Source organism: Equus caballus, chromosome 19 (genome assembly GCF_041296265.1).
Source record: "Equus caballus isolate H_3958 breed thoroughbred chromosome 19, TB-T2T, whole genome shotgun sequence".
In the NCBI taxonomy this organism is placed as follows: domain Eukaryota; kingdom Metazoa; phylum Chordata; class Mammalia; order Perissodactyla; family Equidae; genus Equus; species Equus caballus.
The window spans coordinates 56,026,542-56,045,760 of record NC_091702.1 but is presented as its reverse complement, the minus strand read 5'-3'; the positions used below and the strand labels follow the sequence as shown (position 1 = coordinate 56,045,760).

Here is a 19,219-nt window from a genome sequence, read left to right as displayed (position 1 = left end):
CGCCAAAATGACCAACACAAAGGGAAAGAGGAGAGGCACCCGCTATATGTTCTCTAGGCTGTTTAGAAAACATGGAGTTGTTCCTTTGGCCACATACATGCGAATCTACAAGAAAGGTGATATTGTAGACATCAAGGGAATGGGCACTGTTCAAAAAGGAATGCCCCACAAATGTTACCATGGCAAAACTGGAAGAGTCTACAATGTTACCCAGCATGCTGTTGGCATTGTTGTAAACAAACAAGTAAAGGGCAAGATTCTTGCCAAAAGAATTAATGTACGTATTGAGCATATTAAGCACTCTAAGAGCCGGGATAGCTTCCTGAAACGTGTGAAGGAAAATGATCAGAAAAAGAAGGAAGCCAAAGAGAAGGGTACTTGGGTTCAACTGAAGCGCCAGCCTGCTCCACCCAGAGAAGCACACTTTGTGAGAACCAATGGAAAGGAGCCTGAGCTGCTGGAACCCATTCCCTATGAATTCATGGCATGATAGGCGAAAGAAAATAAAAGACCTCTGCGCTGTAAAAAAACAAAAACAAAAACAAAAAAACACTTTCTACTGGGAACACACAGAATGGCTCTTGTTTTCCTGACAAAACTCTGACTGATATAGGCTCCAAACACTGAGAGCTCATTTAGGAAGTCCCACTTCTAATTTACAGGTGTCTCAGAAATAGCGCAGCAAATTGAAGGGGAGAAATTATCAAAAAGAATCTTAGCACTCAAAAGTCACAATGCTTATAATAAAAGGGCTCATGTCCAACGAAATCAATTAAAAAGGAAAACAAACAACTAGGCAATCTTATAATGTTTTAGAATGTCAAACATTAGGAGAACATAAGAACTTTCAGAGAGGAAAAAAAGTAACCTACAAGGAATATAAATTACACTGCCTTCTGACTTCTCAGCAGCATCACTGTAGGATGTTAGAAGATGTTGGGAAATGCCTTTAGAGATCAGAGAGCACATGACTTCAACCTAGAGTTGTATATTCAGCCAGACTAACTCAAATCTTAGAGCAAAATACGGACATTTTCTGGTAGGTAAGGACTCCAAAACCTTAACTTCTTCGAATGATTTTTTTAAACAAGGATAAAATCCTAGTTCACTTGATAAACTTTCTGCAGAATGCAAGATGATGATCTATAATCATTTTAATATATGGGTTTATTTCCATGAGTATTAAAAAGTACATAGCATAGCAAACTTTCACATTCATGCATATTATTTAGAACAAAGGTATTGGAGGTATTTAGGTATAAAAAAAGCAATATAATAAGACAGATAGTTCATGAATATGGCAAAATCGTGAAGATTATACATGAATAACTGAAGTTGGGCAAACACTTTGCTAAAGTAAATGACTTAATGTCGTCTCTCTTCCAAATATATTTACATTTTGAAAGAAGAGACTTAAAGGGCACCGCAGAGCCAGAAGCTGGAGCTCATCAGCTGTGGCAAAGCGAGGGCGGAGGAGCCCAGGGGCTATTACTTGGTGACCCACCCCAGAAGGGAGCCCGGTTTCCCTTGCTCAGACTCCATATGCATCATCCTCCCCATGGAAGCCTCTGACTGTTTTGGCTTCCCAGGGAAGAGAAGGTGAGGACCAGTTGAGCTGACTCTTCTCATTTGCCTGCAAGTTCCATTTCTCATTCCACAGTAATAGCTTTGGCAATCTGACTCATGCACCAGTACCTTTATATTCACTTTCTCCTATTTCCCTCTCTTTTTTTTTAATCTTGTTGGATTATGTCTTTCTGTGTAATCTCAAGTCTTATTTGGAGTGAGGAAGAGTTTAGTTAAATAACATCAGTGACACTAACCTCTTGTGAGATACGCTGCCCCCAGGGCCTAATCACCTGCGGGCGCATGGACACACTGGAGATTCTGGTCCAAAAGAGCTAGATTTAAACCTTGGTGTTGTAGTCAGGTTGTTGGTTCCACAAACAGACACTGACTCTGGAGCTTTAAGCAGAAAAGGAACTGATCGGAAGGATGTCAGATAGTTCACAGAGTGGCTGAGAAGGCTGGACAGAAGCACAGGAAGAAAACACCTGGGGCAAAACAGAGCCCAGATGGCACCCAGGACAGTCTGTTTAAGATGCTGCCATTGGTATTGTCACCACACACACCAGCTACTGTTCCAAGGACCATACCTGGACTCTACCCTCCCTCAGTGGCTCCAACCTTAATCTCTAAAGGCCCCCTGGACATTTGCATTCCTCAGCGAAGGCTCAAAATCTCAGGCAAATGTCGCTGGTGGCCTGAGTGGCCTAGGAGCTGAGGAAGGAAACATCTGGCCCTTTGGACTTTGGTCCCCTTATTGAGCTTCCCCAACATAGGAAGGCAGGGCAGGCAAAAATGACGCAAGTCTATTTCACTTGGTGACCTTGTGAGGCCCCACCAGAACAGCAGACTCCTCTCCCTCTTTATAGTCACTTCATTTTTCTTGTTAAATTGAGCAGTTTGCAAATGAGAATACTTGTTAGATTAATTACATTTACATAATATATATTTCCTACTTCTTTCAAAGTCAGACTTTAAACGTGTTTCTCATTTTCTCATTTAAAATTTTAGAGTGTTTTTATTTGAACTTCTAAATAAACTTGGACAAGGCTGAGGAGTCTTTTCTGTTAAATTCTATTGGGACGTAAGTTTCAGATTACCTGTGAGACTTTTTCATTCGAAAAATAAATCCATTTTGAGGATAAGTTCAAGGAGACGGAATGTTCTAACGTAATTAACCAACAGCAATGTAAGATGCTTATTTCATGAATTCTTGAAAGAGATTTTAAACTGTGATAGTGCAAAACCACTCAACTACTTAACTCGAGAACCAAACAGATGTCTGGTAAATTCTGGTAAAAAAAAGATCTGTCGGGAAACAAAGACATCCGTTTTAGCGGTGTGTGAAAGATGACGTAGGTACCTATAAAAAAATAATATCAACTGTTGGTTGATACTCTTTGCACTAAATGATATTTGTAAGCAAGATTTTTATGTTTTATTGGATTCAATTGTACACTGCCCTATTACAACACATTTCCCATGTTTGTTTTAGTCTCCCTGACATTTACAACTTCCTGCGGGGGGGGCGGGGGGGGAGGGGGCGGTGTTAATTAGTTTGTCAACCTACGTTAATTTTACAAGAATCCAGATAGAACTGCTGGCTAAACCTTGAGGCTTTCTGGTGATCAGGCTGGAGAAGTCACAGCTGAATGAAAAAATATGCTGCCAGGGGTATTTTTCCATTTCCCCCCCACCCTATAATTTTAATGGCTCAATGAAAGAGCTGTTTTTCTTTCACAATAGTATCGTTGTTCAAAGTGCTTTCAAGAGCTGCTCCACTACATTGAAACAGTCTAATTAAACCATTAGTACAACAAAGATACCAACAGTCGCTAACGCCAAAGAATACACTCCCATCTCATGGTAGAAATTAAGGGTGACTTTTTTTTAGCACATAGCTGGATTCCCACTTTAGAGAACTCCTGTCCATTAGACATTTCTTTGCAGAGAAACATCATTAATCTGTGAGACTTACTACAATGGGATATTATTTTCCTCAACAGAGGCTGTTACTGAAACTGCATATTATCAAGGCAGCTGTCCGAGTAAGTTTTCATAAAGGATTAGGCAGTTATATGAGTATTTAACAGCTGCACCAGCTAGGATAAAACTAGGGGTCTTAAATCGTACGCCTCCTGATATATGGAATGAAATGATATATTCTTTACCCATGCAGCAAAATAATATTATTTAAAGGGAAAATGAAATTAGAAATAAAATCTCATTCATTTGAATGTAAAGCACTGTGCGAACACAAAGGAAGAATTAAAAAGAAATATCAAAAACGTTGCCCCTCCTCTCGAGGAGTCTCCGTGTCTCAGTAGGAGCGAAGAAAAAATTCAAAACGTTAAGTAAAATTAAAAGTTTAAATAAAAGTTTGAGGCGTTGAAGAAATTCTGCAAGTTAATGCATGACGACCTGCTGAATAATAGAGAGAGCTGCGATGGAGATTCAGGAGGCAGGCACACGTCAGGGCCAGAGGTTAAGAGGCTGGATGTGATTTATCAATTCAGACCTCTGAGAAAGCCACCAAGATCGTCTGGAGCGTCATGTGTTAAAGTTGGAAGTGACCAGGGGATCATCTCCTACTCCAGTGCTTCCTAAACTTATCTCTTGAGAAGGATCATACGGAAAACCTCCTAAAAACAAAACGTCCGATCCCTTCCTCAGTCCGGTTGAATCATATATGCCCGGGAACATATAGGCCTTTTCTTATCTATATTTAAACAATTTTAAATTGGCGTAGAAGGTCTAAAAAACTGTATTTCTTTTAAATGCCCACGTGATTATTTTTAATGGGAAGTTTGGGGAAAACTATTCTTAATCAACCTTGTAATTTCAGAAAATAAAACATTAAACAAGTATTAACTGTAAAAAAAAAAACGCAGATGGAGACAAAGATGTTTACGCGAGTGTGAGGGTGTGTGTGTAAGACAATATTAATCATCCCAGGGCAGAGCAGAGAGAGAAACTCATGCGAAGAGCTGCGGCCCAGTGTCTTTCAGGTAATGGACCCTCAAAAGATACCTTGTATGGACTGAATTAAAAACAAAGAACAAGGCAAGCTGGAACCCCCGAGCATTTGATGACCTATTTATTACCACCTTATGTTCAATTCATTTTGTAAAACCCTCTCGCTGGAGACACAGATCATGAATCTTAAAGAGTCTCTGGTGGATTATGGAGCAAGACTGAGTCAAATGCTCAGTGCCTGGGAAAAATTTAAACACCAAGGAGGTAAAGAGATTTGAGGTAGAAAGTTGAAATTTAAGAAAAGGAGACTGTAAAAGCTGCCTCTCAGAGAACATATCCAGATGCTTATTAGATTGTGGAAGATTTTGCTAAAGCATGTGATAGAATGATTAGTTCACAAAATCATTTTAAACTGGCTTAGAGGACCTTGAAGAAAATTACTTAAAACTAGCCCAAGCCCTCTGCAAACCACAGAAACATAAACTACCACATGGGGGATAATCTCACTGGGGGAGGGGGTGGGGGTGGATGACCTAATGTGCCCCTCCCAGCCCCCGCCATCCATCCTCTGGTTCTCTTGCATTCCTCCAGTCAGTGGGAGCTTCTAAATTTCAGTGTGCATGTATCTATGTGCATCTTTTTTACAAAAGAAATTTCTGAACCCATATCCTAATACATTCTCAAGTTCTACCATCGTCTTTTCTCACAGACTCCCCACCTTTTTAGCACTGAATTTGTGAAGCATCTTAATAAAGAGTTGATTGACAAAACAACTAGAAACAATAATGTTTTGACATTGTTGATTTCTTGACTTTTTGAGTACATATATTTTAAATGCCACACTCAGAGTTTACTGGAAACACCAAGTTGCCATTAAATTCTTTTCTAACCAAATATTCCAAATGTATTTTTTGCTGTGGGTATAGCTTGAAGAATCCACGGCTTGACATTTTTCATAAGATTGGATCCATGGGAGGAGCGTGGTCCACAGCCACCATGAAACCATGAAAGTGGTTTTACAATCTACTAGACATGGGAGAGGCAGATGCGGCGAGCTGTACTTTGTTAACGAGTTTTATCAATGTAAGGCCACGGCCATCTTCAGAATAAAAATGTAATTTTACATATATGTTTCCCAATATATGTAATATATATAGGCAGGAGCGAATATTTGTTTCAGCATGTACGTTTACTCTTTGCACCAACTGAGTTTAAGATGGCAAAAAAAATAACACATACTAAATGCCAACACTGGACATTGCCCAAACTAGTCTTCATAGCAACCATGTTAGGTGATCATTTTTCTCCCCAATTTATAGGTGAGGAAATAGGTCTCAGAAAGTTTAAGTAACTTGTCCAAGGGCATACAGCTAGTAAGACATAAAGCCAGATTTTGGACTTGGGTTTATCTCTCTGCAAAGCTTTTACTCAAAATGTTATGTTGAGAGGAAACATTTATCATTGGCTCATAATGGCAACAACATGCAATTTGTAAGACAAGAGTCTTTAGGGGGCGGAGAACTTGGAGTATCTGTCCAGTTGGAGGCCACGTGAAGTCCGGCTTTCTCCATGCTCCTTTATTGGATTTAGGCTGTAGCCACAGCACTCCTGCAGAAGCAGCTCAGGAAAGGCCTGCTGGCGGCCTCCACTTCCACTAGCTCAGGGTTGATACTCGTAACACATCTTGCCTTCATTTTCGTGTTGCTAACCCATGCTCAGGGTTTACTGTCTTCCAGTCCATGTGCAGTGAATTAGAGTGAGACCAGATAACAAGAAGAAGTGCTGAGCAAAACTCTTTTGAAACTCAAAAACAGTTCCTGGCAACAGAAACCACGTTTACATTTTTTAAATTCTTATTTTACCTTATTTGGAGATGTAAGATGAACTCAAGAGACCCCTCAAACCAGAACTTAATGTTAGTGAATGTTTGTTGAGATAAAAGAAAATGTCCTTCTACCCCAAAGATGCTAAATATGGGTTGCACTGACAAGCACGGTTTACATTTTCTGGCAAAACTGAATAAAATTTCCCACTATTTTTCAATTAGGAAAAGCAGCATCTCAGATAACAAGAAAGGCTTTTGTAACGAAGCAGTGAACTTGGAGTAATTTTTATTGAAAGTTATGTTTACACGGTTATTAAAAGGCAGATTTGTGTTGGACTGGCGACCCATTTTGCACTGGTCTCTGGAGAAGGAACTGGAGGGAAGAAAACTTTCTCCATTTTCTTGTTTGTGCAACATGCATTCGGTTTTAGTTTTCCCTGAGAGAGATGCAGGATCGATGGGCCTGGAGGCAGGCGAAGCTTGACTCAGAGCTTCCATTACAAACTGAAGTAGTGATTTTCCCCATTTTCAGCTTTAGTTGCTTCACCCTCTGTCATAAATTTTAGGCAGGGTGGGGAGGAGAGGGGGGACAGGGTGCTGCTTGTCCATGCATAGCATGGTTCAGAACCTTTAAAACCAAGCACATTCAGAGAGCTCACCCCAATTCTGCAATTGTTTAGTTCAACCTAGAACCACAGTTTTATTAAACCTTATTTTTCTCTTCTGGCATGAAGGGTAACTTGGAGCTAATCACCCAGTTTAGGAAATGGGCAAGTGGTTCCAAAAACAGAAGTGGGCTATGCATCCACACAGGAGTGGAGAAAGCTCAGTCTCCTCATGAGCATCAATTCAGAAAGGAACGTACACTGTTGATGAAATTTATCACACAAGATGGGATGCGAGCAAATCCTTCATCCTAAAAAGGACAGAAACCCAGAAGGGAATGACTGGGGAGAATGAGTCACTAGCAGCTGTTAAGAATCCCAGACCTCTATTCCTGATTTAACTCTCTCCTTTATCTACCCCAGAGGCCGGTGGTTCTCAAACTTGAGCTGCATCAGAATCAGCTGAGGGCTTGTCAAAACACGGATTGCCCCATTCTCAGAGTTCCTCATTCAGTAGATCTGGGTGGAGCTAGAAAATCTGCATTTCTCGCAAGTTTCCTGGTGGTGTTGATGCTGCTGGTCCAGGATACCGAACTATAAGAACCACTGCTCTAGCAATAGCAGTTTCAGAATTAAGCCCAAGGGACAGTTTACTTACCTAGAAGACCAGCCCAGCATTTCTTAAAAATACGTGCTTGCGTGTCAACCTGAAAGGGACACTGCTAAAAGACAGGATGAGGGGTCAAAGGAACAGACCTTCAAACAAGTGTTGTCGCCTCTCCTGTTCACCAGATTCAGCTCAGGACCAGAGCTGTGTGGGCCAAGGCTGCCCTGTCCTTGGGGATGCAGAATAAGGTATCAGTTCTGGGTGCCAGGCTAGACCGGGATTTGAGACCCAAGTCCATCACTCAAGGTTAGGAACCAGTTGGAGTCAGTCACTTTGCTTTTCTAAATTGCAGTTTCCTCGCCTCTAGAACCAGAAAAGTAATACCACTGATCTCATTGGTTGTTAGGATTAAATGTGATCGTGTTTAGAAAGCTTTAACACAATGGCTCATGCATAATAGGGCTTCCGGAAATGCTAGCTGTAGGTATTATTTAATAATGATATAACTAGCATTATCATACCATTATGACATAGCCCATACGTATAACATTTTTATGACTCTCAGATTTTGAGGGGTTTGTCTCATCTCCACATATTGGGAACTGAGGCACGAAGAGGTTAAGTATTTCACCCAAGGGCATCCTAGGGAGCTCTCTGAAGTTATGCCCCGGGCTGCCGCTATTGTCGTGATTCTAATCCCAGACGTCCAAGTGTGATCTGATCCAGACCTTCTGCGCAGCCCGCCCGGAGACCCTGGCCGCCCTCCTCAGGATTACAGGAGGAGGTATTATTTCTTCAGGCTCTCCTGGAGTCTCTCTCTGCCTTTTTTGGCCCACATACTGCTGAATGTAGTTTGTGTCTGAAATGGAAAATTTCTGTAACACAATACCCAGCTCTGATCCCCACAGACTCTCAAGGTTTTTTTTTTTTTTGGTTTGGGCTAAAATATGACTTCATGTGCAAAAAGAAGCCTCATTTCCCAGTGCTCTCAGCAGATTCAAAGCCCTCTGCTTCCTAAGAATTCTAAGGAATTAATTTCACTTTTCTGAAAAAGGAGAGCAATGATGAAGAAGTGAGAGGAGAAATGCAAAAATTAAAACTACCTGCCCGTTTGATGCAGGATATACTATTCTGAGAGCCCCTTCTCTTCTCCCCCTGCGCCCCTCGCCCAGCACAGCACCATTCCCAGCACTCCCACAGGAACCCCCTAAAAAGACAGGGAAGCATAGCTGCCCTTAGCTTATGACCTTGCCTGAAACTGGGTGTGTTGGCTAAGCAGGCAACAGAAACCAAGGACTTAGAGGTTCGACTGATTGACTCACTGGCATTCTTCTCTCCGAGAGCGTCGCCTTTTCACAAACTGTGTCTAACGCGAGCCTGGACCAGTCTGAACAGTACACTGGGTTTTCACTGAGTGACATATCTCTCTGACAGCTACTCTAGCCTCGCAGGGGGCTGCACAGGCCCTGGAGCCCAAGCGTCTAACTTTGACTCACGGCTCCGCCCCTTCCTAGCTGACTGTGTGACTTTGGGCCAGTTTCTCAACCTCTCCATGTCTCAGTCTCTCATCCATAAATGGGGCTCCACCCTACACTGTCAGAGTTTACCATAAGTAAGTTATTTAATAAATTATGAAGTGTCTAGGACAGTTCCTGGCACTGAATTAACTCCACGTGTGCTGCTATTATTATTACCACTTCTGCCCCACTTCAAGTAAGGGAACAGTCAAGGCTGTATTTGCTGAAGAAAATATCATGCCTACACAGAGAGAAAGCAGTTTGGTGCTCCGGTAATGGCATGACTTTGGAGTCAGACAGACCTGAGTTTGACCTCTGACACTGCTACTTAAGTTGTGTGACCTTGGGCAAGTTATGGACCTCTTTGAAATCCAGTTTTCTGTTTATAAAATAGACATAATAATACCTAGCTCATAGCGTTGCTTGGAAGATCCAGTGAAGTAATGTTCGGGAAGTACTTGGACATTAGTCAGCAGCCAGGGAATGGTAGTTATTTTATGGCAAACTAGTCACATGAACGAAGATTCCATTAACTTCTGAAAGCACTACAACCACTCTACTTGATACAACTGACTAAAATAATTCCAAAATCTAAGATTCTTATAAAAATATATACATCGTCAGTGAGTGCAGGGTCAAATAGCATAGTCTTTGGTACATCTTCCCGTCTCTCATGGGAAACTTGGTTTGCTGTCTGAATTTATAGATCACTCATCACCCCTACCCCAACCTAAGCTTTCTTCTCTATCAATCACTTTTTGTCCTAGCGTGTGCATGTTGATATGGGGTGTTGCCGGGTTTCATAAGGGAGCTATGAGGAAAGGACGCCCTGGACCTTCCCATTTCAAGCCCCAGAGGATATAAATTTTGTGTGATGAAATGAAGGTACTTGAGGCATCACAAGCAGGGCAGCAGCATCGCTCAATTCTGGCGGCGCTGGTTGAGTCACATTGTATCAAAAGTGTGCTCCAAAGGGGGACCTTTAACGGGGAGTCCAACAGAATGGGCGCCTCCTGGAACTGTGCAACAGAACAGCTCTGATCCCAGGGCCCGGGAAACAACGCCCACTTTCTCAGACGTGGGCTCTAACCCTACTTGTCTCGTGAGTCAGACTCTGTCTTCCAGGACTTAATTTATTCTTGCTGAGTGAGCACGTGCTGAGCCTCCGGTGACATAATCATGAGGAGGAACTGCAGAGTCACCGATGCTGAGACTTGAAAGTCCTACCCAAGTCATCAGGGCAACCCTCACCAGTGCCCCAGGGAGCATGTCAGTGCAGTTCCGATTTGCCTTTTGTCGATAGGAAAAGAATAGTGTCAGGCACTGGCTTCCAAGGAGTGTTCTCGTTCTCACGGAAGGAGGGTGGGGGAAGCGGGCAGACGCACCCTTCACCCTGGGCTTGCTCTGCCAGCACCTGTGTTTGAAGCGCCTTGTGTGACTTACGGGTTTCCCGAAGATGTGGGAGAAAGTCGTGATGTTGGCCCTCAAGTCACAGTGAGAAAAAAATGGACGAACCCAAAGAGCAGCGGAGGGAGACAAGGGAACGTAATGACTCCAGGACCCCTAACCAGGCGGCTGTTCTTTTGCTCTTACACTTTCCCTTCTCCCGTCCCCACTTGCTGCTTCCACAATAGTATCATAGAGCACTTTAGAGCTAAAAGCCAACCACGAACTTATCTTGCCCTAAGGCCCTCAGCTTTCAGATGAGGAAATGAGTCCCAGATGTCAGGCAGTACAAAGCGTCCAGAAAGATGATCGATCCAGAAATCACTTAGGCTTTCAGCGGCCTTTGAAAGGCGAGAGGAATGTATTCAGGTCAGAGTAAGTGGTGTTTTCAACTCCGTTATATAGATAAAGAGGCTGAGGCACGAAGGTGAAGGGTGACGCATCGTCTTTCTTGGCTCTTAAACTACTCCGCTGGGTTGGACAACCCATGGAGGCATCAGGGCCTGAGCGGGAGACCAGACAGCTTGTATGAAGCAGGCCCTGAGAACTGAAGCGGATAGGTGGGTGGGAAGACATGGTCCCATTCTTTAACCTTAAGGTGGGAAAAAAGCCAACCTCCTATCTGTAATGTAGAATCCACTTTAACATTTCATTGTCGTCATTTCTTCCTCTGCAAACACTCACACATGCACACACACACACACACATATTGTAAATGGGAAGAACAGAAGTCTGGAGTTAGAACACCAGGCTTTTTTAACACCTGTGTCATCTCTCTCTCTTTCACATTTTTCCTTCTGTAAATTAGGAATCATTATAATGTCTTTCTCATAGCACTGTTCAACAGATCACACAAAATAATAAAGCCTAACTGCTTTGTAAACCATGAAGGAGAGATTCTTAAAGAATTTGGTTCAAGAACTTTCTTAAAAATTTGATGAATGGCTAAAGACTTTCACTAAAATTCCCACATGTAGATAATGAAGTTTTGCACATAATTTCAGAGGGTTCACAGACACGCTGAAGACTCCAACTTAACACCTGCTCTAACAGCACTTAGCAAATGTGGAATATTCCAGCCTGGACAAGCATAGTGTTTTCCCAATTTAGCATAAACTAGGATGAGGGATTCATTTACTTGATAAACCCTCACTGGGCCCTCACTAGGTTCTCGGGGCTACAGGAGCACAGACATCGTTATCCTTTAGGGGTTAGCAAGCCAAAATGTGTATTAAAGCAAAGGATGACCTTCACGTCAACTAAGAAAGTCACCTCACTGTGGCATCTGGCTCAAAGCCCCTGTCTGGCTACTCAGGTCAGGTAGAAGGCAATGTGGTCACCTCTGATTTGAGACAGGGAACTTGTGTACAAAAAGGTCAAGGGACCTTTCCGGGTCTATGAAGCTGTTCTTTTCCCCAGGACTTGATGCTCCAAAGGATTTGGTGGCAGACAGGCAGAAAGAAGCTGTGTTCAGCTTTGGGTGAAGCACAACTGCTCGCAGTCCTGGAGCCTCCTGGTCTGAACCTCTCCTGCTAGTGAAAGGGCTTCTGTAAACCTCTGTCATTCTTCCACATTCTGCTAAGTGTGCCCCTCATAGACTGTTGCTGCCAAACTAGCAAATCCAAGATTTCTGGTGACATAACTCAGAATCGGAACCAGGCATTTTTATGTGAGCAAAGGTGATGGTGTTTTTTTAAATTCCTGCAATCCAGGGTTTAAATCACTCTACCACTTTCTAGTTTGGAGAAGCATAAAAAACATAATTTTCTTGTCTGAAAATGAGGATAATAATCGTGCCTTCCACATCTAGTTGTGAGATTGAATGAAATAATTCCTATGAAGTGCTCAGAACTGTGCCTGACACTTAGAGAAATCTCAACAATGGTGATCCTTATGACTATCATGGAGCCCCTTCTCAACGGCTATATCCTTCACTATTGTCAGAGGCCCATTGATTTTACCAGCAATGGGCAATATGTTTAGTTGTAGCTGCTATTTTCCAAAATATCATTTTTTAAATATGGCTACTAAATTTGTCTGTAGAGATGTTCATTTTTGTAATGACTTAGGCTTGACTTTCTAAGCTCCAGATTGAGCAGTGTATGAGTTAGGTTGTATAGGGAAAGCAGGTGGAATTTGGCAAGAGCTGGTGGGATGTGCTGAAGAGTGAGGCTTGGAAGCTAAATTAGAAAAAGAGAATCAGAAAGAGAGATGGCCAATCCTGATTGGAAGTGCCCAAAAGAAAATTAGAAGAAAGCAAGAGGAGACAGTGGCAAATGGGTGCATTTCTCCTATTAGGAAGAGCTTAGGGAAATAAATTGTGTTAATAAACTGAGTAATGTCCACAGAAATTATCTCATTTAGTTTTGGGTGATTTTGACTGAAAACTAGATTGCAGGAATAAAATAGAATTTCTGCCTGGGGGAGAACTGGGAAGTAGTGATGTATGTAGAGGAGGACTAAAAGATTTTAACGTAAAATCCTGTTGAGTCAACCTGCATTCACTGGCTGACTTACCTATGTATATACAGTTTGTAACAAATGTTTTTCACGTTGGAGTAAAGTTATTATTCTATGTAAACAGCAGACTAATATTATGGTGCATTTGTCGGGGAAGAAAATGTAAGAGGACAATTGGCGAGAGCTATGGTGCTAAAGAGGACCCCTTTCTCTCTTAGACCAGGCCCTAACCTGTGAATGAAAACAATGGAAGTGATCAGCCACAAGAACTCAGGGACTGTGGGGGAGATCTGGAGAGCCGAAGGTCCACCCGTCAGCTAGCCACCAGTCCCTCACCCTCACCCTGTCATCTGGCCACAAGCACATGAGTCACCACCACAGCAATGTTCATGGACCCGGGCTGAATAAAGGTCTATAAACTACCAGAGATTTAAATGTCTTTCTGCGTACCCTCCTCGCCCAAATCCACCCACATTCCTAGAGTCTGCTCTGCCTTGCCAGCTTATTTGGCATTGTCTAGTTGGGCCTACGTGCAGAGGTCCTCAGAGACAATACTTTGATTCATGTCTGGAATGCTGCAACATACCGTCAGACCCACTCCCACGCTTATTTTTGCCTGCAGAAGAGATCCACAAGTGCCCAAGGAGCCCTCTGGCCACCAATGAGCGCTTCCTTGAGTCTTGAATTATGGGCCAATGAAAGCAATGCCTTTAGTGAACTGCTGCCTCCTTTCCCCTCTGACCCCTGGTCAGACACGTGGCTGTGAATGTTGCCAGATGGAAACTGTTAGTGAAGATCCACGTTTAACAAGACTTTTATTTATGACCTAAGAGCAGTACTCATCAGTTATCCTGTGGGCTTGAGTTGTGTTTAGTATATAAGTGACCTCAATCTTGTGTGTGAAACCTCGTGTGTTTGGATGTGGCCTGGTCTAGGGAAGAGAGAAGAATTTGTTCCTTCCAGGTTCCTTACCAAGCACCACAGCCAAAAGGAGGATGGGAAAGCCAGTCCAAATTATTGGGGCCTCATGGTCTGGGAAGCAGCCCAATGTCCAGATAAACATCTTCACCTAGGTCCGAACCCTTGCTCAGCAGCGCTGGCAGACACCATCCTCTCCCCATGTTCCAACATCCCAGAGATTGTAATGGCAAGCTCTTTTGTCTCACAAGCCTCTGCCAACCAATTATTTCACCATCTCTCTGTCCCCAGTCTGACATTTTGTAGCTCTAGATCAAGATTTTATTGGAGTCTCATCAATAGATTCCTAAATAATAGGACCTAGGACTAAAGTGTTGATGGCATGCTTAAGCGTGTTCAACCTCAGGGGGCAGGGATGTTGGAGAATTGGGTTGTCTCATCTCTGAGGTTTCCTAGGCCGAAAAATGCACTAGACAAAACTGTAGCTGCCCTCTTAGTGTCTGAATGTGCAATGCTGCCTACAACCTGCTGCTTTAGAATGTTTTTCTGCCAACGCCCTGTGCTCTGTTCCATCTCTGAACTGTATGATCTTCAGCTGGTTTGTTCAGTAAGTGTTTGGGCAGATGGACGCAAAGTGATGAAACACATATGGTTTAGGTGGACAGAGAGTCACACGCCCGCCGGGTTGGATATGCTTGACTAGTGCTTGCCACAGTATCTTACAGTTTAGAAGATAAAGATAAATTAACCCATAGACTCTATTGTTGATTTTAGTTGCTTTACTTTTTAGCCTCTCATATAATTTCACAAAATTTACTTTGCTTTCCAGTATTCCTATACAGTATTTTAGAGAAAGGAGCAGAATCATCAATTCATAAACGGAAGACTGAGGTAATGAGAAAGACCGGCCAGAGCCCCACAGCTGAAGGTCATTGGCTGCATCCAGAGGCCCAGGTTTCCCTCTGTGGAAGGTGCTTCCTCTGGGAAAGGCTCTCATTACATCATCAATGTATTTGTCCAGGTGCCAGGCTCCCCTGGGGTGTAGAAACCCCATTGGGGGAAACATTTATCATCCGTAAGCGAGTATTTAGATCTTTGCTCATTACTTTTTCTCCTGATTTCCTTGGGGGGTGTGTACATGTGTGCCTACCCTTTCCCTTAGAGATTACCAATTAGTAAGACTTTGAGAATTTAGTTTGACATTTATTTGTTACTATTTTTAATGCAAATGTTAAGTGGCTGTCCTCTGAGAATCTGTGGCTTTCATGCTATATTTTTTTTTTCCGGAAACAATTCTCTTGGCTCAGGCACGCACACACACATGCAAAATACCAGGTTATAAGACTACGGAAACACAATTGGGAAAATGCTGTACAGAATACTAAAATACTTTAACTTCTGTTATTACGGGAATACAATGAGAGAGCTCATATTACTGTACCCATTTCACAAATGGAAAGCTTATTCAGAGATAAGGAGTGACTTGCCATATACATGATTCCTACATCACAGAGATGGAACTGGGAACCAAAAGTAAAAATCTGGCTTTTCAACCCAGGAACTTGCCAGTACATGCTGTAAGACTCCTCTCGGAAGATGAGCAAAGGTTGGCAATGAGAAAAATCCTAGTGCCAATGGGCTAGTCAAGGATCTGATCACCTGCAGAGAAGAGTGACCCCAGAACAATACAGCCATTGTTGCAAATCCAGTAACCAGAGCAGAGGCTGGTGGGGCAGCTTTAGTGGAGGTGAGAGAAGACATGGAGCCAAACAGCTTCATGGCGCCCAGGACCTCCTCCCCAAGGCTCTTCACATGCCAGTGTGCAGTGGTGCCTTTTTTGATGGCAGTTCTGGTTGGCTCAACCCACTCAGATTGGCACCTCAGCAATCCTGGGCCTTGAGAAAGAAGATGCTGTGTCTAGGTGAAGATGTTGGTGTCCTAGGGCTTCTGTAACAAAATACCACAAACGAGGTGGCTTAAACAGCAGAAATTTATTGTTTCACAGTTGGAGGCTAGGATTTTGAGCTCATGATACAGGCAGGTCGGTTCCTTCTGAGGGCTACGAGGGAGGATCTTTTCCGTGCCTCTCTCCTTGGCTTCTGGTGGTCTGCTGGTAAGCTTTGGCGTTCCTTGGCGTACAGTGCATGGCCCCGATCTCTGCCTGCGTCTTCACACGGTGTGTTCCCTGAGTGTCTGTCTCTGTGTCCAAGTTTCCCCTTTTTATAAAAACACAAGTCATATTGGATTAGTGTCCATCCTAATGACCTCATCTTAACTTGACTGTGTGCAAAGAACCTATTTCCAAAAACAGTCACGCATCACTTAAGGACAGGGTACGTTCTAAGAAATTCACCGTTAGGTGGTTTTGTTGTTGTGTGAACGTCATAGAGTGTGCTTACACAAACCTAGATGGTAAAGCCTGCTACGTGCCTGGGCTGTATGGTACTAATCTTATGGGACCACTGTTGTATATGCGGTCCATTGTTGACCGAAATGTCATTATTCAGCACATGACTATAATGACCTGTTTCCACAGGTACCAGGCGTTAGGACTTCAACCTGTTTTGGGGGACATAATTCAATATATAACAGTAACAAAATGTTTCTTCTTAAAAAGCATCTCCTAATCCAAAAACAGTCATGTCCTTGACATGTCTGTTTTGGTTTCACCTACCTCAAACATAATGATTAACTGTCTTTGTTATAAAGATAAGTTTTTTCCTGTTAGGCTTTTTCTTTACTTTGTGCATTTTTAACAAATGACCTCTTGAATTTGGTATAGATACCCCCCTCAAAAAAAGATAAATGCTTTTTTAAAATAGAAGGCTATTAGGAGAAATTATTACTTCTCTCTTACCTAAACTATGAACTTCCATCTATTCACATTATTGAGAACAAGTAATATACTTAAAATGGCTCAAAATCTATGATATTATTACTATTGTTCAAAAGGAAACTCTCTTCAGAGGAAAGTGTTTTCCAATGCAATATTGGAAAAGTTCTACAGGTTTTATTTTCAAAAAGATTTAATTTTATACTTCTGATTTATTTTAAAAAATAAATTATTTTTATACTTTCTATAATAAGAGAAAGATTTTCAAAAGTGAGGGGAGGAGTAAGAAGAAGGGAGAGAAGAGGAAGCAGAGTAAACCCACGAAAGTGTGCAGCATGTCAAAGGGAGGAAGGCAACAGGTTTCTGTGACTGTGGCTTCCCCTCCATCCTGGAGCGCTTTTTAAAGCTCTGCCTGCTGTCTGGTCTCTGGGCTGATAAGTCAGTGGCTCAACCCTGGCCTAGCTGGACACTGAGAATGACACGCTTTTGTGAAGCAATTTGTGCCGGGGACCCAGCCAAGTCTAAACTGTTTTTGATTTGCGTTAGCGTATTTCTCGGTTCAAATTCACAGGGAAAAGTTCCCGTAAGAGAACACCCCAGGTGGCTTTCTTCATCAGAGGGTTTGCCTGCACCTGAGAGCTCGTCTGTTTGTCGTGTATGTCCACACACCTCAGGGAAAGACAGGATTTCATAAGGGAAGCGCCTCTCAGAGCCCCTCCCGGCACGCTCTCTTCAGAGCCCCACAGGCCTGCAACCCTGGAGGAGAGCCGGGGTGTAAGAAGAATGTGGTCTGGTTTTTTGCAGAGAGAGATGAGAACTCTTATTTGAGGCCGAGAACCCCTCCTGTATCCTCTCCCACTCACATGCAAATCAGACGCTTCTGATTCCCAGCCTATCTTTCCTGGGTTTAAGCACATAAGCAAACAACCCCAGTACGTAGATAAGTAACTACTTTTTTGCTACCAAGGTTGAACTTATAAAGATCAGAGACAAGCTGTTGGTGGAGGAGACAAGCAGGAAATTCAACACTCTGACAGCGTTACTCAAAGTGCAGTCTGAGAACCACTTTTAGCAGAATCACCTGAAAAGCTTGTTCATAAAAATGAACACAGTTTCCCAGGTTCTGCTCCAAACCAGCAAAATCAGGAATTCTTGGAGTGGGACTCAGGAATCTCAGGTTTGTCAAGTTTCCCAGGTGCCCTCAACGCCCTTTAAGGTACGAGAGCCGCTGCATAACCCAAATGTACGTGAGGGCAGCCGAGGGTTACGTGGACATGGATCCCAACATGTCCCTGGGAGTCCCTTCCGGAGCCGTAAAGTCAGTGATTGCTCTCACCAGCTTTAGAGAAAGTCGGATTCTAGATCGGGCCTTCCTTGACTCCAGAGATTCCTGCAAAGTGTGTTTCCACACCTTTGTGCTCTCTGCAGCACCTCACATGTCATCCACACCGTTGGATTATCAGGATCAGTTTACCTGAATTTCTCTTTTAGGCAGAGACAATGGCTTATTATCTTTATGTGTCTATATATCCCTTGTCTGGCAGAGAGCCTGCTTAGTAAACTTTCGTTGATTAAATAAATAAACATAGCTGCTTTACCCGTCAGGAACTTAGCAAAGGGTTTATGCTTGGTCTCAGTGAACTATTAAGACTCAGTACAACACAGGTTTAATACAAGGCCTGGTTGGAGGTTTACCTTATTCCTAATATCCCCAAAGAGCAGAGTTTCATCGCAAATGCTGCCGCGTCATCTCTTGCGTTGGACGCTTGTTTATGTACGGCCTTCTCACTCCTCACTGGAAAGCTATGCTGAGAGCAGGTAGCAGGAAGAAAGAAGCCCAACTGGCCGAATCAGAAAGTTGCAAGTGATGCTTAGTTGGTGTATATTCAGGACAAAAGTGACCTCTCCGTTTCGCCAGGGTCTAGCAACACCTGTCAGTCGTGCTGTGAGGGGGCAGCACTTTGCATGGTGCTGCTCTGAGCAGACAGGGACTGCAGACTCAGCCCAGGAGAGAAAGCCGGAGCCGGGGAGAGCCCGTCCTTGTTGCCCGGCCCCGCTTCTGCGGAGGGCTCTGGGAGCTCTCGCCTGGGGTCTCTGAGAGGCTGAGGCATCTCGGTGACCTGCTGCAGGAAGGCGGCTCACAGCAGGTGCTTCTCTGAGCTTGCTCTTAGGCTACAGGTACACTCCGACGAGTGGCCCTTGAGGGAGAGTTTTTAGTGGTTTAGGGAACTAATAAAGTCAGAAAGAAACAAACAAATTTGATCATAAGCCCTGATGCTAATGGCCGCTCTACCTCCAGGAAGTTGGTGGAGATCAGCAGGAAAATGCTGGGATTAAACTGCTGAGTGGCTTGGCACATCTGGTCTGAGATGCGCTGACTGAAGAGGTGCCAGGACCAGAAACGTGAGAAGAAATACAGGGTCCTGAGAGTGGGCACTGCTGCCAGGGCTTGGGGTGGTTTTCATG

At 43.3% G+C, this 19,219-nt stretch overlaps 2 protein-coding genes across 33 annotated transcripts in view; both read left to right on the top strand.

The window, feature by feature from the left end:
- Positions 1-19,219, top strand: part of PHLDB2 (pleckstrin homology like domain family B member 2) — a 222,954-nt gene that overhangs the window by 13,537 nt on the left and 190,198 nt on the right. The window lies entirely within an intron of this gene.
- Positions 8-490, top strand: LOC100061551 (large ribosomal subunit protein eL21-like). The gene has a single exon (XM_070242841.1). The coding sequence runs from the start codon at positions 8-10 to the stop codon at positions 488-490; it is 483 nt and encodes a 160-aa protein (XP_070098942.1).